Genomic DNA, 26,373 nt, shown 5'->3' on the forward strand with positions numbered 1-26,373 from the left:
TTGTGTTCAAGACATTTTGGGAGGTTAGCTGCGGCCACGCTTTTCAGTGGGTTAAGTTTAAGCTAAGAAACAGGAACTGATCAACTTGCTAAACTGAACTGATCAATCTAGACTAGACAAACTCATAACTAGGGAACAAGTGACTTGATCAACTAAACTAAGAACGGAAAATAAAAGTAACTTGGGACCACTGACACAAAATAAACGCACTACTAAAAAGCTGTAAACAACGAAAAGGTGACAAAGACTGCTATTCTAACAAACTACAACCTTCTTCTTTACTAAGCAGCTAAATAAAAACAACTAAAGCAGATCTAAACAGCGCAACAAACATAAAAACGAAAATCAGACAAATCAAGCACAGATCCATGTAAATTTGACGTAAAGAAAATAGATCTAAAGTATCTACCTTATTCTCATGCAAGTTGACGAACTAAAATGTAAATCTACCTACGAGAAATCATAAACAACGCAAAACTAAAACTATCGAAAGCAATGAAAGCAGAGAACATCAGATCCTAAACAACTTGCACTAAAAACTCTATTTCATAAACGATCTTCGATAAACGTAACTAAAACATAATTCCAATACAAGATGTAAAGATCGATCAACAGCGAGAAATAACTAGAGTAGCATCTCAAAGAAAAACATTAAAAACAACTAAGTTACGGAAAAGATGAACTAAAAACATAATAGAAATTGTTTTGACCCATCGGGGTGTAAGGAAAACACAAACTACGAAGACTTATAGGCAGATCCAGGTCCCTCCTTCCTTGACGAGGAAGAAGAGATGAAGGTAGAGGTGGAACATGCGACTCCTACTGCTGCTGACTTCTTACTCAACTGATCAAGCTTCACTGCTTGTACGCAACTAATCAACTTATCTTCACTTCTGGCCATTTTTTCACTTCTATTCCGAGTTGATGAAGTTGTTCATGCACTTGCCGTTTCTACACTTATAGCTCCTGCACACTCAAATTCACCACTTTTTCGCACATTATCAACCATGTTAGTGTAATAAACCCCTATTAAACCATACTTGTAACTAGCCCTCTCATCTACCATTTATAGTAAAAGTAAACCGACACTCCTAATAGCGGATGAACAAAAATTGTAAACTGGGACTCCTAATGGCGCACGGAGGAGTATTTTTTAATCATTGTATGTAGCATAGAATATATGTCATTAAATCATACTACACTACTTTGACTTCTCAATATGTGTGGATTTTTCATAACCCAGAAAAATGATATCATAGGTAGTAATTAGGGATGTCAGTGCAGCCCGCAACCTGAGGGCTGGCCCGAATAGCCCGCCAAATTTATAGGGTTAGGGTTAAAAATTTATAGCCCGATAAAATTACTACCCGATTAACCTGCAACCCGTTATGGCCAGACCCGAAAACCTGATAGGCTGGCCCAAAAACCCGATAAAATTTATAATGTTCTATTTATTTGACTCCTAATTCATCTTTTCATTGATTATTTTTTTAATATAGATAACTACCAACATAACTTTCAATTTTATATTAAATTTTTATTAATATAATAATAGCTAAATAAATTACAAACTTCAAATTCACTAAAAAATATAAATTTCTAAAACATGCTTTAAATTTTCTAGAAATATGTTGATATATCATTTTGTATAAATCTCAAATATTAATATTTGATCATGTTTATGTTTGAGTTTAAGCATATATCTCAAATTATTAAATTTATCATAATTAACTGTTTTAAATATAACTAATTTTCATCGTTATTTATTAGATTGATCACATGTTAATTTTATCGGTAGCAACCCAATTAACCCGTTGGGCTAGCCCGAAACCCGAGTTTTTAGGGTTAGGGTTGAATTTCTATAACCCGAAAAAAAATACAACCTGGTTGACCCGCACCCGATTGACCCGCAACCTGATAAGGTTGGCCCGAAACCCGCTGGACTGACCCTATTTACATCCCTAGTAGTAATAATTAAACGGCTAGGATATATTAATGATTTTATTACATTGATTCATGTGTCTGCGTGTTCCTAAGAGGTGTTTGAAAAAAGAATTTGTTATTCAGTAAACCTGGTCAGTTGAAATTTGATTCTATGAATAATACTCCCTCCGTCCCCTAATAATTGTCAACTTTGATTCCAACGCGGATTTAAGAAATTTAAAGAAGAATGAGTTGAAAAAGCTAGTGCAAATAAATTCCACTTTTATAAATTCCAACTTCGAATTTTTGCTGTCTTTTTAGACTCAAATATGCACATTTCTCACTAAACACATCAAAATACCAATATAGACAAAATATGCAAAATATAGACATGAATTGTGTTTTTGACATTAAAAACAGACCAAATAAAGGCCTTAAAACAATGCAAAATCCGAGCGTATCAACTCCCTCGAACTTACATTTTTGTTTGTCCTCAAACAAAACAATAAAGACACAAAATAGACGCACGGAATGCACAAGGACTGGACGTTATAATTCCTCAAAGTATAGAAAAGATGGACTAAGCATAAATTAAAGCAATCAATTCAAGCAAGGCTTATTAGTGCACTTTCATTACTAACTCGTGGAACACCTTGAATTCATGCACTCACATGTGACAAACATCCAAAGATGAGAAATATTTGGCTAAAAAGTGTCTCAAAATAAAAATATCCCAAGTAGAGTAAAAATGACTCCACTTTTCTAATAACCCAAGACACTTTTAACACTAATTTCTCCTTCAACTAACTTTCCCAAACCTTTGATTTTTCTTTCTTTTCTTCACAACCTTTCTTTCTTTTTATTTTTTCTTTCTTTTATTTTCTTTTTTTTCTTTCTCATAAGCATCCTTTTTAGATCAAGCACATATTTTGAATGTTTTTTTTTTCTATTTCACAACTTACACTTTTCTATATTAAGCACACTACTTTTACAACTTTCCTCCTTATCTCTCCAATTCCTTTATAAAAGATAATTAAAACTATACTAACCCAAGGAATTGTCCCCACTTATTTGGCTCCGAAAGAATAGGCTTAAAGTCTCAAAATTGGCTCCAAAGGGAAAAAACTGAGAGGGTCGAAAATTTGGGAATAAAAGTAGTTAAGAAAAGATGGTCTAACATCCTCCTTCATCAACTTAAACACTATGTAAACTTAGGCAGACTAGGAGTAAGTTCTAGAAATATATACATGCATGCAGATAAATCACACAAGAAAGAATTTAGGCTCAAATCTCACAAGGTATAAGCATGATTCAAGGCGAACAAGCAATTCACTAATTATGCACCTTTTCACCAAACCATCAAATCAAAACGTCAAACCATAAGAACTTCATATCATTGGCAACTCGGTCTAATGTTTCCCTAAACATGCGTGGTTCTAAGTTCTTCATGCTATATTTATGACATGGATTCACTTTCGGGTTTTTTTAAAGCAAAAAATTAAACTAAAAACCTAAAAACAAAAACCTAAACTCACGGTCCACCACTTCATCCCCCCAAACTTATTTACAACACAGTGTAAAATAAGTTTGTAGAGTCGGTAGGGACATGAGTAAACTATTAAAACGAAAACATACCTTGAAATTTTTCGCGTATGGGCTGGACGGGGCGAAAATTCAAAAAATTCAAAAAATCGCACTGGAAAACTGCAATTGGGCAGCGGTTGTTGGCAACGGTCAGAATGTTTCCAGTGAGTGCCCAGCGGGGCGCTACGCGCGCTGTAGCGGTCGCTGGCGAGAGTCCAGAACCTGCGAAAATTTTTAGTTGACACAAAAATGAAATTAAACACAAAACTTACTAAAAAACGTAAGTAAAAATTGTTAAAAACATAAAAATAAATTGTCTCAAAACTAAAACGAATATGATACAAGTGCTCATTTAAAGTCATGAGCTTGACTTCTTCTTTTTTTATAACTAAATCAAATATATTAACAAACGGTTTTTGTACATCAGAAACTCAGGCATACCCGAGGGAACATGTCTAACGACAAACCAAGCTATAACAAACTAGTACATCACCGAAAAAGGTGAGAAAACCAACAACATCATGAGTTATCCGTCAAAACCAGTGTGGCGGGCCTCATTAAAACCCCTTGAGGGAAAAACCCTATGGGATAAAACCCCGCAAGGGGAAAAAGAGTACCCTGACGCGTAACTCGTGATGCGCCTAAATGCAAAAGTCGTGCCTCCAAAAGTCGACATCTTCATGATCATCAATCATGAAGAGATCCTCTTAGCTCGAAAAGTCTTCCGAGCTCAAAACCACCCCACAACTCCTACTTCCAACTCTCTTCCTCCACACTTGGAGGGGGGAAATCGTGTCCTGGCCGTTGTTTAAGTTTGTAATCGGTGTTCCACCGCTCCAAGGAGCGAAGATATAATTTAAATTCCTGTTTTTCTACCTTTTAATTTCATTTTCCAAGGTGTTGGTACTTGAACATCTTAGTAGTTGAATTTCATGGTTGTTTTCGCTGTTGGTTCTAAATTTCTAAAACTCACGCTCTATCGAGTATGCATGCTTGTAATTAAAATAAACGCAGATTGGTCAAGCAGGCATCAACCAAATGATCTAGTAGACACAAATAAACTGACATGCAATCACTTGCGGACTGATCAAGCAACGGAAATCTAACTGGTCAAGGTGACTCCCTAGTTTCTATCTATGTGCTGTCGGACGGTCAAACCGAAGCTGATTTCAAAACCTTAACCCACAGTACTATTTACTAGTAAAGGGAAGTAAGGATCAAATCCAACAAGGATGAAGGTGCGAACACGTGTGTCACGGACATTTTGAGATAGCAACTGCCACGCTACTGAGTGGGTTAAATTCTACCTACTTGACTTAGCGGACTACAAGAGAAAATATTCCTAACTGATCAACTAGACTGAAGTATGTGAAAACATGATTGACCCATGAACTCTTCCTACCTGATCAAGCAAAGACAGAAAAAAGAATAAACGGTAAAAGTATGCTGCAACTCTACTCTCCTAACTATCTCCCGACTTCTTCCTCAAGTGACTCAAACACGATGGACGATCGAACTCGATGAAAACAGAGCATGATTTAAATGCAACGAAAACGAGAAATCAAATAAGCAACGGTGAGATCTACGAGTCAAATAGTAACTTGCCATAATCATGCAAACCTCAACAAGGAACTTCAGATCTGATGAAAACTAAAAACTAACTAGCTAGATCTAAGAATCATAACGACAATCAAGTGTGAAAATCAACAAACAAAACATAATCGAACTCGCCATCACAAGATCTAATAGAAAACCTAGCAATAAACTTCATAGCAACAACGATTCCTCAAAAATCCAAATCCAGATAACAATAATCAATCTCAAAATAACAGGATTCAGTTGAGAAACAACTTGCTACAGAGTTTAAGCTAAGAAAAACTCTAAAACTTTAACTAAAACGAACTGAAAATGATAAAAGAATGATTGAATCTGCTTCCCAAAGCTGTAAAACGACAGATAAACGGTGGATTCTAGCTAGAACTGAGGTTCTCTCCCTCCTAGCTAGGAGGCAGAGAGCATTCTTCCTTGTGATTTTTTTTTCTTCTTTTGGTGTGTGTTTTTGCGTGTGTTTCTTCAGATTTTCTTCCCCTTTTAGAGGATGGTTGTTAGCTAAATCCCTAGGGTATATCCTTTATGATTTGGCATTTATACCCTTGCAGCAAAAAGGACCTGCGGATTCTCTCTCCTCTACCCCACTCTTTGCGGCGCCCACTTCCTTTGGTAAATCCACTTGATCAGTTGCATGGCTTTTGGTTGCTCATTTGCGTCCACTTGATCAATTTGCACGGATTTTGGAATTTTTGCTCCATCTGCGTCCACTTGATCAGTTTGCACGAACTACTTGACCAAGCGATAACCTGCACACTAAAACTCAAATTTTTCGCATTATCTCCCCAAAAGGCACATCAAACCACCATCAAAATAATGCATAAAACGAGCCTTATCAAACTGTTCACACTTAAACCATACTTGTCCTCGACTATAAAAGGACAAGATAAAGAAATACGGCAAGTTGAAATGCATGGGTTTCCTTCACCGACACTAAGAAAACTAAAAAGAAAACTAGACTGACTTAACAAGACTTAACATGAACATAACTCAAGAACACATATACACAGAAAACAACATAATAACACATTAACACATTCATGCATAAAACTGGCTTGACTTTTAGCATCCTTCCCCACAAGTTCAAGATCATTCCAATCGTTTGCAGTGTTAGATTCTTCCCCCCCTTATCCAGCTTGATCAATCTGTCAATTTGTCAAGATAGCCTCTATTTCCACCAACTGTTGGATTCACTCAGTCACTCATTCCTCACCAAAAATGTTAGAACCATTCACTCATCATGTTGTATCATAGATGCTTTGAGTTCTACTGACACAAGATAGTTCTTTAAGGTCTTTACTTAGGTTGTAATGGGGTGAAGGGGTTATTATGTGTGTAGAATAGAGTCCTAGGACATGTGAGCTTAGGGACAAAATTTGGAAACAACCTCCCTATTACAATTCTTCCTTCCCAAAACTTGAAGATGTCCCCTGGCCATTTTGGCATCATGTCTCTATCCTTTTTCTACTGGGTCATGTTACATTTTTTTCCTGCCCTGTTTTTTCTACAGCCTTTTCTTCATTTTTTTTCTTTTTTTTTTCTAATAACATTGTACATACTTTCTTCTTTCCTTTTCTTTTCACTACTTTTTTTTCTTCTTTTTTTCTGTCTTGTTTCACTACTTTTTCCTTTTTTCTAACCTATTCCCTTACCCCAATTGGTGAGTTGTTCCACTTCTGTCTCCTTACTCACATGACATGAAGGCTTATAGTTCCAAAAAAAAGGTAAGATCAGTGCAAGCTCAAATTTGGCTACTAAGGGGTGCCTTTCCAATGTGGTAGGTTCAATAGATTCAAAAGAATTAGACTAAAGTGGTTATCCCTACTGCCTTTAGTCCTTACTGCCTTATGTCATTTTCCTCTTAGCATCGTATGATAACCTCTCTGTTTTTTTTTATTATTATTGAACGTAGTAAGTGTTCTACTCTAGGTTTAACTCACATTTTAGAGGGTTTCACAGTTAGCTTAAACTAAGGCTCTTCCATCATACTCACTGATAAGGCCTATTTCATGCATTGGTTAAAAGGGTAAAATGTATGCTACTTGATCAGTTTTACCCGGAAAGCGAGTGTTAATTGTGCAGGAATGCCCCTTGACCAAGGGCAGCAAGGCCAAACTGATCATGTTGGCGCAGAAGGGGAAAAGGTCCAAAACAGCGTGGGTTGATCAAGTTGGTGGTCAAGCAGTTAGCCGGGGGACCACTGCGAAACAGAAAAGGGGACACGTATAGCCGATGCGCTGGAAAGCGGTCCTCAATCAGTTATCCAAGGACCACGGCAAAACAGAAAAGGGGGGACACGTATCGACAGATGAGACGCGCAATTCCAGCAAGGACGAAGATTCGCTGCCAAATTTGCTATCACAGCTGGAGGTCGTTACGAAGAGCCTATAAATAGAGGGCACATCGCCATAGCTAGGGGTTCTCTTTCTTCTACTTTTTTTTATCATCTTTCTTCTCCCGTTTATTTTCTTTTATCAGTATTCTTAGTTCCGTTTCCAGTAGAGAGTTAGAAGGGAGCGCAATAGAGAGTTCCAGATCCGTTCACCGCCGCTTCAGTTCCGACCGAGCACCTCTCGGATTTATAGCTTTCTTCCGTTTCAGTTCTAGTTGCTTAGTTAACTTTCGTATTTGTTAAAGTAGTTGAAAACGATCGCTTTTGTTTTGTATTCCGCATTTTCCAAGATCAGTTCTGAGTTCTGTTTTAATTCAAAGTTGTTTGTTTTCAGAAATCTTGTTGACTGTTTGAGCTTAGTTTAGTCTTAAATACCCAGATCCAAAGTTTGAGCTTGCATAATGTTGAAAGGAAAAGTGTGTCGTATATTTGTAGCATGTTAAAGTAGCTAAGTCATTTATTTTCAGTCTGTCGCTACCTGATCAGTTTACAGTTTTCAGCATGATATATTCCTTGATCAAGTAGATAGTGACTTTCTGCCTAGTTTAATCCAGTAGTTTAAAACTCCCAACTTAAAGCGTGGCCGCAGCCGAACCCTATTCACTAAACACACACTCAACACACCAGTTTTTCTGTGGGATCGACCCCGTACTTGCTGCTTTATCGTTAAAAGTAGGTTGCATGTTAGGGAGTTATAAATATCTTTCATGAGGGAGAGAAGCGCCTTGATCAAGTCACAACGACATTTGCAAACTGATCCACCCGGTCGGTTATTTTTCCATATAACTTGATCTGCGAAATCTTCTTCTCCTCCCACCACTCACTTCCTTCATACTTACTTCAACTTATTAGAGAGGAGGGGTATCACACATCAACATGCATTCTTTCTTCACTCACTCTCACTAAGGGGATTATGCTATTCATTTTGCCAGTTTATACATGTCTTCCTAAAACAAACTATACAATCTGACTGACCCAGCAAACTGCATACTAACATAACCACATAATAAACTGCACTATCAAACTGACCCAACAGATTAACATATTAACACAGATCTAACTGGTCCAACAGACTAATAAGCAAAAACATAACACTACACTAACCCACCCCTCATTTCATTTCAGTTTGCCCTCAAGCGTGCTTGAGGAAGTGGAGAATGGTTAGTCAGTGTTGACCAGAAAATACATACAAAGAACAAACATTCAAAAACTTCTCATACTTAGACCAAACAATGAGCTAAGTGGGAAATAGTTTAAGCGATAAAAATAAAGAAAACACATTGAACAGAAAATCACAAATGCAAAAACTAAAATTACTTGGTCAAGTGGATGGTGGGTGATCATTGCTTCTTCTGACTCCGTCTGGGTTTAGTTCCCTTTGATAGTTAGCGCCTTCCTACTGCCTTGAGCTTGAGTAGTTGTTGTGGGTGCGGTCTGGGGCTGGATGCGGTGTCTCACTAGGCTCAAAAACAAGAATGTCTTAGTTCCCTATAGACATAATAATAAAAGACAAAAATTATAATAATAAAAACAGCTAGTCACCTCCACGAACAACATCAAATAATTGGAAAAAAAATATTATCATGCCATTGACTAAAAATGTCAAAGCTTGCTCCATTTATTATCTAGCTATAGACATATTAGAATGGAAAATAGCATATAAACGGCCTCTAATTATCCAAGGTCAATTACTATGAGCACGTAGTTAGTTGGGTACCTTTATTTTATTTAATCATTGTCATTTGTCAACCAATCATAATAAAATCACGTTTATGTGGTGGATAAGCATATTAATTTTCAAGAAAATGCAGGTTTCCCATTTCAATGTTATAAATGAAATACTATCTTTTTGTCGGACTTTTATACTCCATTGGATTACAATAAATATGTATATGAGTGTATTTATTATTTATTTAATTAATTTAATTTCTATAGAACTAATATAGTGGACCGTAGATGTATACAACACGCATTATGTAGACACCGAGAACTCTCTCTGGGCCTTAACTGATCCGTCTATATTTGAATTTTATTGTTCCCTCCCGTCCTAATTAATTGATTCATTTTTTTTAATTATGGGACATCAGGACATTGAGTCATTTTTATTTTTTAGCAAAAAATAATATATTTCTCATTCCTATTCTGTTTTCGTTTTTACTTTATTCTTTCATCTACTTTGTTTTCTTGCACTTAATATCCTAACATATCTTTTCTTAATTTGTATTCCGACAAGAAACGGCTCAATTAAAAGAATTGAGACAATATTATTTATTTTTAGCATATGGAGTAGTATATATATTAATTTTTAATTATATGTTATATTAAAACATTTATGTAATTAATTAAGTTTCATTTAAATTAAATATAAGCGAAAAAGTAAAGATATACTATAACATATGTATAGATATTTTGAGAAAATAGTATTATGACTATATGGTGCATTATTACTCCCATTTCTTGAAAATTTGTCACATATTTCCATTTTCGTACGTCCCACAAAATTTTTCATATTTCACTTTTTAACATTTTTTATAGTGGACTTCACATTCCACTAATTTATTCTAATTCAATGTAGATAGGTTCTAATATTCACTTAATACTCCATCGGTCCCATAATAGATGTCACACTTTCCTTTTTAGTTTGTCCCACAAAAGATGTCACATTTCTTTTTTTGGAAAAAGTTCTCTCTCACATTAATATAAATATATTATTTTCTCTTTTCACTTAACACACAAAACAACACCTCCTAAATTTTCGTGTCAATCCCCAAGTGTGACATCTACTATGGGACGGAGGGAGTATATAGTATAGTACTTTTTCTTCTCTTTTACTAGTATCTCCAAAGTTTATTTTAATGAGAATGAGGGAGTATTTATTTAGTGATATTGGTTGCAAATAATAATAATAATAATAATAATAATAATAATAATAATAATAATGATGATGATGATGATGATGATGATGATGATGATGATGATGATGATGATGATGATGATGATGATGATGATGATGATGATGATGATGATGATGATGATGATGATGATGATGATGATGATGATGATGGTGGTTATAATTACAATTGTAATGATATTTTTTATAAAAATGCTTATAGTTTTGCTATTTTTATTGTTAGTATGATATTATTGAAAGTTTAGACTATTTTAATAAAGAATAATTTAGAATTTAATTTAAATGCCGCCCATTGATATAATCCTCACTCGTCACTATTTGATCAGAGGGTCAAATATATTCAATTTCCACGAAACTTGCATTGGTCATCAACTCTATAACAATTTCAACTTGCAAATATAATTAGACTAATTCCATATATTGTGTCCTGGCGCCAAATTACAGAGAGATCATGCAATATTCTTAATCTTTTTTATTAATTACTAGTCGGGATTACACTTTGTCTGCACGTTATGGTCAAGAAAGGAATAAGTCAACTTATACACGACCATGTCGTTGATAACAAAATAAAAAGATATATAGGCTACTATACTCGTATATATAAACATGCATATATCAACTCTTATTACAAGAATCCATATCACAAAAATCAAACACCACACAAACCATTTAGTCATTGAGAGCGTTTGACATTTTGAAGTGGTTCACGTAAAAGGGTTACAAACCATTGATAACCCTCATGCTTTTCATGTTCAATTTCCATATGATAATACCAACATTTGCTACACCCGATGAAATATCTCTAGATACCTACATCATTCGCGTTGACCATGAAGTCGCATCAAAAGATCTGGATGCCTTGTATAAATCACTTATGCCAACAACAACAACGACAACAAATAATCAACGGCGGCGATCAGTGGCGGATCTAGGGGGGGCAGGAGGGGGCGGTCGCCCCCTCCGTGCGACTATTTTTTCCCTTATCGGAATGTAAAATTACCTTGTTCGCCCCCTCCATTTGCCTCCGGCGTCGCCCCGAACAACAAAAGAAATAACCATGTCCGCACTAAATCAAGCTAATACTATATATTCCGCCCCCTCCGTTTCCGGATCCTGGATCCGCCACTGGCGGCGATTGACCTACTCATATCGGAATGTGTTCCGGGGCTTCGCCGCCAGATTATCACCTGAAGAAGTGAAAGCAATGGAGACTAAGCCCGGGTTTGTCTCCGCACGCCTTGAAAGAAAAATATCCCTCCACACGACCCATTCCCCCAACTTCTTGGGGCTTTACCAGAACACCGGGTTCTGGCAAAGCTCTAGGTATGGCCGGGGTGTCATCATCGGAGTCCTGGACACAGGGATCCTCCCGGAGCACCCTTCATTTAGCGACGAAGGGATGCCACCCCCGCCTGCTAAATGGAAGGGGAAGTGTGAATTCAACCACACCTCGTGCAACAACAAGATCGTCGGAGCGAGAACCTTCACAACTTCTGGTGACACCCCTTTAGACGAAGACGGCCATGGCACCCACACTGCGAGCACCGCCGCCGGAAGATTCGTGAAAGGAGCTAACATTTTTGGCAATGCTAACGGCACGGCTGTTGGGATTGCCCCGATGGCGCACCTTGCTATCTACAAGGTGTGTGGGATTTCCTGCTTGGAGAGCGACATACTTGCTGCAATGGATGCTGCTGTAGATGATGGCGTCGACATTCTTTCCCTATCACTAGGTATAGTTAAGGAGGGATTTTAGCTCCTAATGAATTCATTTTTTTTCAATTATAAAACTTTTATAATTTATTCACACTTTATACGTATCATTATTTATATAAAAGTTCCTATTAATAATTTACATTACCTAAAAATTTATTTCTAAGTAAAATGTTGAATATTTAGTCTATACTTATGTTCATTTCTGCGTCTCTCAGGTGCACTTTCTTTGAATCTTCATGATGACCCTATTGCCCTCGGAGCTTACTCAGCGATGGAGAAGGGCATTTTGGTCAGTTGCTCTGCCGGTAACAGCGGGCCTTCTAACTTCTCGTTATCGAATGAGGCGCCGTGGGATTCTCACCGTCGGTGCCAGCACCATTGACAGGAAGATACGAGCAAACCGCCGTGCTGGGAAACAACATGACATTCAACGGCGAGTCAGCTTTCCAGCCGGCTGATTTTCCGGCGACGCAGCTGCCGCTCGTTTACGCAGGCATGTTTAACGCAACCGACTCCCAAATCCGGTTCTGCGGCGAGGCGTCGCTCAACAAAACCGACTTGCGAGGGAAGGTCGTGGTCTGCGAAGTGGGAGGGCTCATAACGAGAATCGACAAAGGGATCGCCGTCAAGAACAACGGCGGCGCCGCCATGATCTTGGTAAACCCCGAATCGTACGGAAACCTCACCCTCGCGGAGGCGCACGTGCTCCCAGCGACGCACGTGAGCTACGCGGACGGGCTGAAGATCAAGACCTACATCAACTCCACCACGGCGGCGACGGCTGCGATCGTGTTCAAAGGAACCGTCATCGGCGACGATCGCGCCCCGTGGTGGCCGCGTTCTCGTCCCGGGGCCCGAATTTCGCAAGCCCCGGGATCCTGAAACCTGACATTTTAGGCCCCGGGGTAAACATCTTGGCGGCGTGGCCATTCTCGGTGGAGAACAACACCAACACGAGATCGGCCACGTTCAACATGATCTCCGGGACCTCGATGTCGTGCCCGCATCTCAGCGGCGTCGCGGCGCTGCTGAGGAGCGCGCACCCTGACTGGTCCCCTGCTGCAATCAAGTCTGCCATCATGACCACCGCTGACGTGGTGAACCTCGCCAACAATCAGATCGAGGATGAGAGGTTCGTCCCGGCCTCGGTATTCGCTACTGGATCGGGCCATGTGAACCCGTCCAGAGCGAGTGACCCAGGGCTGGTGTACGACCTCAAACCAGAGGACTACATTCCCTATCTGTGCGGCCTCAACTACACAGATAGGGAAGTTGGAGTGATTCTGCAGCGCAAAGTGAGATGCGCTGCAGAATCAAGTATAAGAGAAGGGGACCTCAACTACCCTTCATTCGCGGTTACTTTTGGGAGTTTCGAAACCTCGGCTTCTTAGACGTATACGAGGACGGTGATGAATGTGGGCAAGGCGAACTCGTCTTACGTTGTCGAGATCGTGGCGCCGGCTGGGATTGAGGTGCGTGTTGAGCCTAAGAAGCTCGATTTCTATGGGGTTAAGCAGAAGCTGCAATATAATGTGACATTTGTCAGATTGAATTCGACGGTGTTTGGGAACGTTCAAGGCTACTTGAAATGGGATTCTTCCAAGTACTCTGTTAGGAGTCTTATTGCCGGAATACTGCGGGTGAATGCACAACTGTCAAAACCTGTTTATTTTATTCTCATTAATGGTCGATTGTTTCTCAAGTCTTTGATAGGATCTGCGTGAGTTATTGTTTGTTTTGGTACTTTCTTTATATTTATAAGAAACAATTCATTCCTTCGTTCTTGTATTTTACTATTGTGTTGTCAAATTTGGCAAAAACATGTATGAAAAACATTATTTCAAAGTTTTTTACTAAAAACGAGCATCAATCACAAATATTTTGGTACACCAATTCATCGATCTCTTACAATGCTTATATATAGCTCGTGAGCTTGGGATAGGGAAATTTAAGAAATTATTTGACTTTATGAACGTAAGTTTTTCATAAAGTTAGTGAAATGTAGATCTCACTTTTATATATTAGTTTTATAATAGTAATTGTGAGTAGAATGTGTTAGTATTTATAATAGTAGTTGTGAGTATATAGAATGTGTTAGTGGAATATGTGGTTCACTTACTAAAAGTGAAATAAGACATTTATTGAGTATTGCCCGAATAAGAAATATGGGATATTTGGGGGAATAATAAAAATGGAGATTAATTTTGGCATGGTTTTGGTGAACGAATCAGTTAGTCATGGATGATAGATTTATTGAATTTATGCAGACTTCATGGGATTGAAGCACCCATATTATACGGCCTGCCATGATCATTCTTCCCAGTGTAATCAGCAACAGTGATACAACTGGCGGTGGAACAAGTTAGAAATGCAACAAAAATGAAATCGTGATAGTTCAAGTTACAAAATGCAACAAGAAGGAAGTGGAAAAGACTTGTAGTTAGGTGCTTAAACCATCAGACGACGTGAAACTAAAAAATAATTTGTCTAACTCTACAGGTGGAGCATTGCATTTTCTCCATTTATGAACAAATTATCAAATGTGAGTATTAAGGCAAGATCACACGTGTCAAAAGCAGAAAACGTTCAAGAGCAGTACTTTAAAAATGAGTTTGAGGAATGAATGATAGGCGCATTCTTTGTTGATAAGTGAAAGTAAACGAAAGTCTGAATATTTTTAAATTAAAAAAAAAATAAGTACATAGTTGGGAAACAGACCCAGCTTAATTTATAGGTCGAGTCGCATATCTAATTTCATTTCGACTAAATAAATAAACTATCTTAACATTTCATAATAAGAGCATTAGCAATTGGGCGCCCTAAGGGATGCCCTAAAGCCCGCCCTATGCACCACCAACTCAGCATTTTATCCTCCTACCCTTCCATCTGCAGTGGGGCGCCCTATAAGCTGCCCTAAGCATTTTCTTTATTTGAATATTTAAATAACTACAAAAATTGGAAAAAAAACCTTCATTTCATTTAAAATTAATACATTAGAATACGAATTAAAAAAATACGCATTCTCAACGACGGCGGTTACGTGCCCAAACCTCTTCATTGAAGCCCGTCGGTAATCCTCGAGCGTGGGGCGCGGTCGCCGTACTGGAGCTAGATCCACCTTCATCATCGGCCCAATCGGTGATGCTTCCACCTTCGTGTTCGACTATCATGCTGTGCAAGATTATGCACGCATACATGACATCGGCGATGACTTCCTTGAACCAGAGACGCGTCGGCCCTTTCACTATTGCCCACCGTGATTGGAGCACACCAAATGCCCGCTCCACATCCTTCCACGCCGCCTCCTGCTTTTGGGCAAATAAAACTCTTATCTCACCCATTGGGCAGCTGATCGTCTTCAGAAAAACAGGCCACCTTGGATATATGCCATCGGCCAAGTAGTACCTCATGTGATATTGGCGCCTATTGGCAGTGAACTTGATGGCCGGGCCATTGCCATTGCATTGCTCGGTGAAGAGGGTGGATGAGTTGAGGACGTTGATGTCGTTGTTCGACTCCGCTACATCGAAGTAAGCATGCCAGATCCAGAGCCGATAGTCAGCGACGGCTTCGAGGATCATCGTCGGGTGGCTGCCATTGTATCCACTAGTAAATTGGCATCTCCATGCCCTCGGACAATTCTTCCACTCCTAGTGCATACAGTATATGCTCCCTAGCATCCCAAGAAAGTCGTGCGCCATCTCGTGCATCTTCATCAGGCCCTGGCAATCCACAGTAGTCGGCTTTCGCAAATATGTGTCGCTGTAAGCCTCCGCAACTCCCCTACAAAATCTCTTCGGGCACTCGCGGCCAATTGTCTCCCCGACGTGAAGGTACTCGTCGAACATGTCCGTCGTGGTGCCGTAGGCCAACTGCCGGAGTGCAACCGTGCACTTCTGCAACGGCGTAAGTCCGGGTCTACCGAGGCCATCTTCCCGATACTGGAAGTATTCATCACGTGACTCCAACATCTGGACAATGCTGACGATGCATTCTAAATTGGCGGTGAAAAACAGTCGGGTCCCACCGTGGTTGCTCGGAAAAATAGTCTGCAAATAGACGTTCGTGAGTTACGGCGTGTTCGCGGCGGACAAATGTTCGACGTCGAATAGGCCTGGGCATCTGCTCCACCGCCGCCGCCGCCTCCTCCTCCCCGCACTGCATTTTGGCTAAGCAATTCGTCATTGCGTCATTGACGGCATCAAATAAGGCTCGCGTCAAGGTCCGACTAACGCCCTCCGAGGTACTCCAGTCGTCGTCGTGGTTCATTTTTGTTTGTGAGAGATTATCGAAATATTCGTATGGAATGTGAGAGATGAGAGAAATGTTCGTATGAAAAATAGAATGACAAACGAGATTTGAATAGAAAAAAATTCGAGGAAAAAAATGAAAACGCGTTGCATCGTCCGCGTCGCCCACAATGGACGGACGATGGAGCGGACGATGCCCTATTGTCCGCGGACGATGTATCGGGCATCGTCCGCGCACCCATAGTGGGCGGACGATGGCGCGCCCGAGGCATCTGGCGGCCTATCGCTCGCCCCATTGCGGATGCTCTAAAAGGATGCCTCGAGCGCGCCATCATCCGCACCATTGCGGATGCTCTAAAAGGATAGCAATTAGCAAACATACTCTTCATTTTATTAGAGGTATAAGCAAACATACTCTTCATTTTATTAGAGGCTATACCTATATTTAATCCTTATCTACCTTATCGTTTGGTCCAATTCTATTATCCGGTTGCGCCGTCCCATAAATATGTAATTAGGAGACTAAATTTCATGCGCAATTTCTATATTACATACATTGAACTTCAAATATTCTAACCAACCAAAATAACATAGCAACCAACAACAAGACATGCCCACACGTCTACATAGAATTTAGGTTATAAAATAAATTCTTGCGGTTTTGACTAGGCGTTAGAAGATAAATCAATTATTCCTCCACCCAACTTCTAGAATATAAAATTAGAACGTTGGACTTGGATTGTGAAGGTCACGTAGTACACTACACAATATACATTGCCAAAACTATATAAATATCCCATTTCCAAGTTAATTTAGGCATCATAACACAAATCTAGTATAGAAGAAGCTAATTAACAGGTAGCAAAACTAAGCTAAGTGGAACCATGGCTTCTTTCCCTTATTCATGGCGGCTCATCTTCTTGTTCTTGGCGGTGGCTGCCATGGGCAAGGCCGTTGCAGCCGGATACACTACGCCGGTGTTTCGTCCGACTCCTTGGAAACTTGCTTATGCCACATTTTATGGCGATGAGACAGCTGCGGAAACTATGGGTATGTGTTTATAAATAACGTCGGAATATATTTTCTTTTAATTACCTCAAGAAAAATGAATAGGTATATATGGTTCTTTTTTCCATTCTAATATCCCTTTTAAGTTTTAATACTTCCCCTCCTTAATTGTTTCATTTACATGGTCCATTTATTTTTAATCTAGGGAGACTTATTGCAAGGAATGTATATACCAAGAAGTTTCACTTTAATTATTTTGGCAAGTGGACCCAACATTGCTTAACTTTTTCTACCACTTTTATTTACAAAGTAAAACAATTTCTTAAAACTTTCGCCAATAAAAAAATAAGACTTCTAATTGAGATAGGAGAGGGTACCAAAAAGTTGGAAAAATAGTTATCACTAAGTAGAGTTTTATGGTGTCTCAATTTTGTCATTTAATCTACATTTTAGGAAATTATATTGTCTATTTTGATAACTCTTTTCATATTATAAATTACTACTCCTATTTTGCTATTTGGGATGTACGCGATTTAAAGTCCTATTTTGCTATTTTTCGATTTAGGTAAAAGGGGCTCACTATTCAACTAACTCATTATACCCACGTTCTATAATAAAATCAATATATGAAAGTGAGATCCACTTTCCACACTAACTCATTTACCCATTTTTCTTCCCAAAGTTAAATATTTTTTTTAAATCGGCATCAAGTTAAATGAGACTATAAATGGTTGATGGAGGGAGTACTATAAAACAATCTAATATTTGAAAAGTTTGTTATGCTCTATATTTTGAAATAATGAAAAGAAAGGTGAAATACATGTATTAATAAAGATATTTGATGCACGATGGCAGGAGGAGCTTGTGGGTACGGAAACTTGTTCAACAGTGGATACGGCACCGACACGGCGGCGCTGAGCTCAGTGCTATTCAATAACGGCTACGGCTGCGGGCAGTGCTTTCAGCTGCGATGCGCGAATTCAAAGTATTGCTATAAGAATTCTCCCATCACCACCATCACCCGCCACCAATCTCTGCCCTCCCAACTGGTCCCAGGATTCTAACAACGGTGGCTGGTGCAACCCTCCTCGCACCCACTTCGACATGGCCAAGCCCGCCTTCATGAAGATCGCTCAGTGGAAGGCCGGCATTGTACCTGTCCTCTTCCGCAGGTATGTAACCAGAATTAGTCTCATTTTGTCATTTTAGTCCATACTAAAAAAAAATTAGTTCACCTTCTATTTTTAAAACCTTTCCACTATACATTTTTATATTATTAATAAGGTGGGTCCCACTATCCAGTAACAGTATGTCGCTATACATAATCTAATGGTGTGATTTTAGGGTGACGTGCGTGCGCAAGGGTGGAGTGCGCTTGATGTTCCAGGGGAACGGGTACTGGCTGCTGGTGTACGTGATGAACGTGGGGGGAGGCGGGGACATAGCCAACATGTGGGTGAAGGGCAGCAAGACCGGGTGGATAAGCATGAGCCACAACTGGGGCGCTTCGTACCAGGCTTTCGCGACTCTTGGAGGCCAGTCGCTTTCATTCAAATTAACCTCGTACACTTCTCATGAAACTATCATTGCTTACAACGTTGCACCATCTAACTGGCGTGCTGGAATGACTTATGGTTCTAATGTCAACTTCCATTGATCCTTCATTCCCTTTTTTTTGTGATCTAATGTAAGCCATATAGATTTTACCTTTCCTTCTCTGTGATGAGTAGTTAGTTTTCTATGGGAATGGCTCTCTCACTCATCGTGTGAAGAAGTAGTGGCCATTTTCAATGTCGTTAAAATTATGAACACAACGACATTTGAAGCCTTAATTAATAAGAGATCTATATTGTGCTTTTCTAATTTATCATTAATTCTCTTCCTATTATTGCGAAAATAAGTGACAGATAGAAGGCGCATCAACGGATATATATGAAATGAATTGCCTAAGATTAATTGTTGCATGCTAAGATATAATTAAAATTAGTGGTCGCAAAGAAAGTAGTACTCCAGTGTATCTACTACTAATTAACTATTGGAAGGAAAATAATTAAGCAAGAATGGTCCCCCTTGGAATAAGCAATGTAATGATCATGGTAGCCCACAAAGTGGTTGGAGTGGGAGACATGTAATCAAACCATACAATCATAGTATTAATTAGTAAATGTGGTGTGTGCATATATTGATTATTCGCATCTTCAAACATATAAGAAGAGAGGCTACTTCACCTTCACTCTCACCATGCTATCATTCCCTTTTCCTTCTCACTTTTGAATCAATTATAATAACAAACCCACGCTCCCTTAATCATCCCCCAAGACCTCCCAAGTCATGCCCTGCATTTTAAGGCAAGCATTCATTAAATAATTAAAAGAACAAAAATTATATGAAGAATCAAATAATTTCCTACTTAATTAGGGGGGTAAAAGCTTTGTTGCTTATATCCTAAACTTTAATTTAAAACACTAGGTTGTGATGTTATATATAATTCCATGCATAATTGCGATCTATACCTTTAACCAAGTAGCTCCTAGCTAGATCTAACACTAATTACCCTGCAATTTCTCATAAAATAGTTTATTCCCCGAAAAATTCAAAACAAGAAAGCTCAGTTTCCTCTCTATCTCTATCAATGGCGTCTCCCGCCACAATCGCTCTGATCCTTGTTCTGTTACATTCGTTTAGAATTGAAGCAGAAGAGATAAAATCAGCACGCCTCCTCGATCTCATGATCCGCGACTACACATTCAAATCCTACACCAAGAATTTCCGCACAGGAAAGCTCCACAAGATCAATCTTCCTTCGAATCTCTCCGGCATACACGTGGACACGGTACGGCTCCGCTGCGGCAGCCTGCGCCGCTACGGAGCCACGATAAAAGAATTCGAGCTCAGCGCAGGCACATACGCCCGCCCCTGCTCCAAAAGAATTCTAATAATCCGGCAAAAGCTGGGATCGAACTGGTCGTCGCTCTATTACTCGAATTACGAGCTCTCCGGGTACGAGCTCATATCCCCAGTGCTAGGCCTGCTGGCCTACAACATCGGGGCGGCCGCGGAGATCCGGCTCCAGGCCGGGATGAGGCCGATCCGGATTGACTTCAGCGGCGTGGCTGAGGGGAATGGGATGATTCCAATGTGTGCGAGGTTTGAGGAGGATGGGAGAGTGAGTGTGTGGAGGCAGCCGAGGGCGAACGTGTGTGTGGCGACGGGGCAGGGGCATTTTGGGGTGGTGGTGGAGGCGCCACTGGTGCCGCTGAGGAGGAGGGCGGGGAAGTGGAGGATGGCGGTGGGGGGGGCGATAGGGGCGGGGGTGGGGGTGTTACTGCTGAGCCTGCTGGGGGTGGCGGTGGTGGTGAAGGCGAAGAAGAAGGAGAGGATGGAGGAGATGGAGCGGAGGGCGTATGAGGAGGAGGCGCTGCAGGTGTCCATGGTGGGGCATGTGAGGGCGGTGACGGCTTCGGGGACGAGGACTATGCCTACCATCCACCACCACCATGACTCTCGACCTCCTCATCGCTCATCCAGTTCCTAGACATCATTTTTTTTTAGTTTTTATGTTTTGTTTGTAAGTGTAAGGTAACGTTAATTAGGATTATTGATGATTTAATTATATCTGCAAGAGGTTTATAGTTGCAGCATAGGCGTTAGACAGGTAGATTCTCCTACTTAATTTGTTCATCACTTGGTGCGGATTTTGAGAATAGAATTTCTGATTTAGAAGGTTATTTAGATTAAGTAGTTTTACCAGTTGGCCGTTTCCTCAAATATTTCGTATATGGTCCCAACACTTCACAAAAATAAAAAATGATAACGTTATCTATACATATATAAAATTAAAATGGGAGCTTTGAGGATATTTATAAAACTGTCATTTAAGATTTAAAACTATATAATTTTGATAAAACTGATTTAAGAATAAAAACTACTCCATAATCTAGACATTTATGAATAAAAATCTAGACGTTGCCTTCTCATGCCTTAAATCATTTCACACCTTCCATTGAATATCATAAATACTGAAAAATGAAAAGAGTAATTATTTGTAGTACAATTGGTGGAAAGTAGTAAAATAAAATTTAGCAGTTACGATTTTTATTTTTATTCAATGCGGCAGTTTCCAAAATAGATGAATGATATACATTTAATGAGGAAATTCAAAGGACATACATATCAGCAGCCTCAACATTTACTATCAATAAGTCAGTTACATTAGGCTTACTAATGTCAACGGGATGGTCCAAAGAAGAATACCAAAAGGGAATAATGCCAATCGCCACCAATTTTTTTATAAATACCAACCCATAAACCAAAAGTAACATGGACTCATGGCCATGGAGGAGAAACGAGTGTAGTCGGTGGGCGTTATCATGTGATGGTGTAGCATCCCACACAATGTGGTTGTCGACAGAGGAATATCCACTGCCAAAATAAAATCTTTGAAGGGTTGAAAAGATGGAATCCACAAGAAGAGGAGCTATGCCTGCAGCTAGAATAAAGAGTAGATAGATTTTTAAGAACCGAGTACTCGGCGGCTGACTATAGTTCTTTGCAACGGTAGTGAAGGAGGAAGTAGAATGAGAGTAGTGTGAGAGATGGTGATGTGAAGAGCTTCTACTACTATCATGGTCTCCCAATATGTTGCTATAGCTAATACCAACGTATTCCTCTAAAATATATACTAATATTTAGTAATTAATCATACTCAAATTGTTTTCATACTCATATATGATTATTACTTTTATGGTTATAGATATTTATGCATTTAACGTTATAATTTGTGATTTATTATTCTATATTGATATTTGAATATTAGTATAATTTTTTTAAGTTATAATGGAGATCCAAAAGTATTATAGTCAAAATATATACTATAAAATACTGCTATGTCTTAGTGAGGAAAGTCAAAATGTTTTTCCAATTGTTAAGATATATGTTTAGAGTTTAGGGTTTAGGATTTAAATTTTTAAAATGAAAAGGTTTTTAAATCAAGAACATAAAATGTTATTGAAATCTCAAATGTAAATATTAGAAGTGATAGTAAATTTATTTAAAGATTTCTTCAGTTATAATATTATTAGTATTTGATTAAAATGACAAGCCAAAAGCTGAAAATCCCTAATTTAGTAGCATATGAAATGTAAAATTAATTCACACAGATTTTTTTTACATTTAAACGGCATCTTGACCTTCTCAATTCCAACCGTTCTCTTTCATAATTTCCAAAATAAATAATTACACAAGTTATGTAACTGAAGAAATCTTTTAAATAAATTTACTATCACTTATAATATTTAAATGTTTGATATTTCAATAGTCATTTATGTTATTTGATTAAAAACCTTTTCATTTTAATGCTTGGATGAAAGCAAGCAAGATTTTTTTTTTACCGTTCACATAGCCCTATTGTAAAACACTTTCTTGATATGAGCATATAAACAGATTTACAGACAAGATTCAGGTAAAAAACCTCCACTATCAGGAAGGATTATCAAGTAGGCCGACCCAGTGTAAGATATCGAATACAGGTCTAAAACCCTCAAAATAAAATAAGTGATCAACAAAGTAAAATTGAACTGGGAAGGAGAGAGAATTTTAATGATATTTGGCTCATTTGTTGGTCATGATGAGTATATTTTAGGGTTTAGGATTTAGGTTTCGAGGTTTGAGTTTTTAGTGTATAGGAGCACTATATTGCAATGAAATGAAGCTCAATAATTTATTATTTCTATCTCTATTAGTGGATAATTATTATATTAATAAACTTAATTTTTATATGTCTACGTGAATGTTGTTTTACATTAATAATTTATTTATTTATAATTCTAATCTTTCTAAAATTGATACACGTACATACTTTACTTCAATGTTAGGTTTATTATCACAAACAACGTTTATGTATGGTATTATTTGTGAATTTACTCAATTTTTCATTATTTTTTACAAGACTAAATTGTTGTTATGTCTATTATAGGGGTGTGTTATATTGCTAACTCATATTTAAATTGTTAACTACAACTAAATGATAACATTAGATCTTCAATCAAGGGCCAATATCCATCATTTTCGGAGTATCAATGTATCCAACAAAAATGTGAATTAGGGTATTTATGTCAATTAACAATAAAATAGTTATAACTAACTTTTTAAAAATATCTCAAAAGTTTAAATGCATATAACTATCTCAATTTAAATTATTTTTTCACATAACATATATCAAAATAAAAATAATTTTATAATGATTCTAACGAGAACCACATTTGCATATGTTCCGATGTCAAAATTTGAAAAAAATTATTGAGTTTTTCGTATTTTTGTAGTGCCAGATTAATTGTAAACATAGCTAATAAAATATGTTGACATATTCCATAATATATCAAAAATATATCAAAATATAAACCTATATATAATTAGTTGCAAATAAAAATATTAAAATTTAATAAATAATCAAATTTTATAACTTTATTGTCGATAAAAAAATTAAATATATAAATGATTAGTTATTGTAGATACAAAAATTAATACAATATATATAAATACATATAGTTCATTTTCACTAAAAAAGCGTATTGGAAGAAATAATATTATAATATGAAATAAAACATGAATACTCTGATACCAATAAATTAAAATTAAAAATTATTTCAAGTAAAATTATATTAATATCAATAGTAAGTGTATATAAATTAAATATATACTATAAAAATATTAAAATTTGATAACAATAAATTATAATTAATAATATTAAAAACTATTAATGTTTAAGTATGATTATAAACTCCTATATTGTTAAATATTAGTGATTGTAAAAGTATAATTAACAATTTTTAAAAAATATAAATTAAAATAAATTATTAGTTTTGTTGGAAAAAAGTTTCATATTTAATGTATAAGAATAATTAATGTTCTTAATATTTCAAAATGACCATGCGGTGGAGTGATAAATGAGTTGGTATTTAAAGATGAGGTCATTTGTTCAAGTTCTAGCAACAACAAATTTAAAAAAATGTTTTGAAAAGTGGAAAACTAGTTTCCGGGTCAAGACGGCTCAACATGTTAGTGGTTTTAAGGGATTAACCGGACCGGATTGCCTGCTGGTTCGCAGATGAACCGATCGAACCGGCCGGTCCGATCCGGTTTTTAAAACACTGCGTGAAAACTATACTCCTTCTGGTCTCCAATAGAAGTTTCATTTTTGACCGACACGGGTTTTAAGAAACTGTTTGACTTTGTTAATGAAATCGGTTAGCTATTTGCCAAAACAACACCCGTCAAAGTGGAAACTGGCCTGATTCATGGATTTTAAGCCTTTTTAAATCTTTCCTAAAGGCTTTCATTTCTTAATATATTGCCTTATCTTTTTAATATGAGTGAACTATAAAAATGGTCCCTAGACTATGGGTTTATCTCGCACATAGTCCCTGGACTTAAAAAATATTGTCAGACATCCCTGGACTAAGGAGTTATTTCGAAATTGGTCCTTTTGGCTATTTTCCACCCGAAAATGCCCTTTTGGGCTGCTGGGCAATTTTGTCTTTTCACATTTTTAACCTTTTCAATCTGATATTTATTTCAATAATGTGTTAAATCTGATATTATTTCAAAATCATCCTCTTCTTCCTTTTTTTCATCCTTCATTTTTAAATATCATATTTAATTTTATAAAATTAAATTAAAATATTGATAAATTATTATAATTAAAATAATAATTTATAACTTTGATTTTCAACCTTTCTTACTGTGACGACCCGAACTCATGATATTATAAATGTAAGAAGTGACGACTAAATATGTCACGACCGCACCTTGCTTTGGATAGCAATGCTCGGGGAAACATGACTAGGGGAGGGGAATAAGAAGAGGGGATAGAAAGGGGATAAGGATAATGGAGCATCAAACACTTCTTGATAAGACAGAAAAGGTTCATCTCAAAACAAAGTGTTGTCCTTATGACCTATTTAGTACAAAATATTACAACGAGGCACAACGGAAGAAGTTGCAAAACACGACAATATGTGTGAAGACATATGCCACAGAAATCCTACAAAAGATGTGAGACAGCCACCAACTCCACTCAGCCACCATTTCATCATCAGCTCAACCTGCACATTTATAAATACATGCAGGGCTGAGTACGGGGTACTCAGTGAACACATTGCCAAAAATTACACATATATAATAAAAAGTCATTGTCATCATGCCATAGCAGTAACACACCGTGGTTTTTCTTAAAGGCCCGAGCTTACTAAGTTCGTTTTCATAAAGTTCGTCTGATCAGACTAAGTTCATCCTGTAATCCGCCATATCTGATAATTCATAGTGTGTCGGGAAGGTGACCACCTTCCACGATCACATTGACAGGCCAACCCTTACGATGACACACGGTCCATTCCTTTGTGTACACTAACTCGAATAGGATTTTCAGTCCTATTGGAGTCCGAAGTCGTTTTATTCCTTTTTGGCATAGCCAAAACAGATAGCATCATAAAATAAATAATTTATGGCACGATAACATTTGTAAAAAAAAGTAAGTGCAATTTTATCAAACAAAAAAAAAATCTTTTCATATATGCCTTGATAATTTATCCACACTTAATGTGTTGGATATAAAGCCCAACTCGATGCTTCCAAAAATACCCTTCTCAAGAAATCAACTCCTTGAACACGCCCTTCTTGAAAGAGGGTATTAATTCAATTAATCGTAAGAACATTCATAAAAGATGGTATGCAATGATCTTACATGAGGTATGCATCCTACGTTCAGGGTTAGATTAAAAGAAAGTTCATTCAATTCAAGCTCGCCGACACTCTAAATTAATTTAGAGACTTTAATTACTTGAAAAAATAAAAAAAAAACTCATTAAGCCCATATTTTAACTTATCCATAAGAAATTCATCAAGAGATCAAATATTAATTGACTTTAGAGATTTGAAAAGAAAATAATTAATCGTGAGATTAATATTTAATCAAACCAAACGAT

General features: G+C 37.6%; 1 protein-coding gene and 2 pseudogenes across 1 annotated transcript; all 3 read left to right on the forward strand.

Annotated features, from left to right (window-relative positions):
• Positions 1–11,556: 11,556 nt before the first annotated feature.
• LOC121810646 lies at positions 11,557–13,858 on the forward strand (annotated as a pseudogene).
• Positions 13,859–17,268: 3,410 nt separating this feature from the next.
• Positions 17,269–19,049, forward strand: LOC121741279 (annotated as a pseudogene).
• Positions 19,050–19,911: 862 nt separating this feature from the next.
• Positions 19,912–21,114, forward strand: LOC121741016. The gene has a single exon (XM_042133699.1). The coding sequence runs from the start codon at positions 20,025–20,027 to the stop codon at positions 20,925–20,927; it is 903 nt and encodes a 300-aa protein (XP_041989633.1). The 5' UTR covers positions 19,912–20,024; the 3' UTR covers positions 20,928–21,114.
• The last annotated feature ends 5,259 nt before the right edge of the window (positions 21,115–26,373 follow it).

This window comes from Salvia splendens, chromosome 7 (genome assembly GCF_004379255.2).
Source record: "Salvia splendens isolate huo1 chromosome 7, SspV2, whole genome shotgun sequence".
NCBI classification, from domain to species: domain Eukaryota; kingdom Viridiplantae; phylum Streptophyta; class Magnoliopsida; order Lamiales; family Lamiaceae; genus Salvia; species Salvia splendens.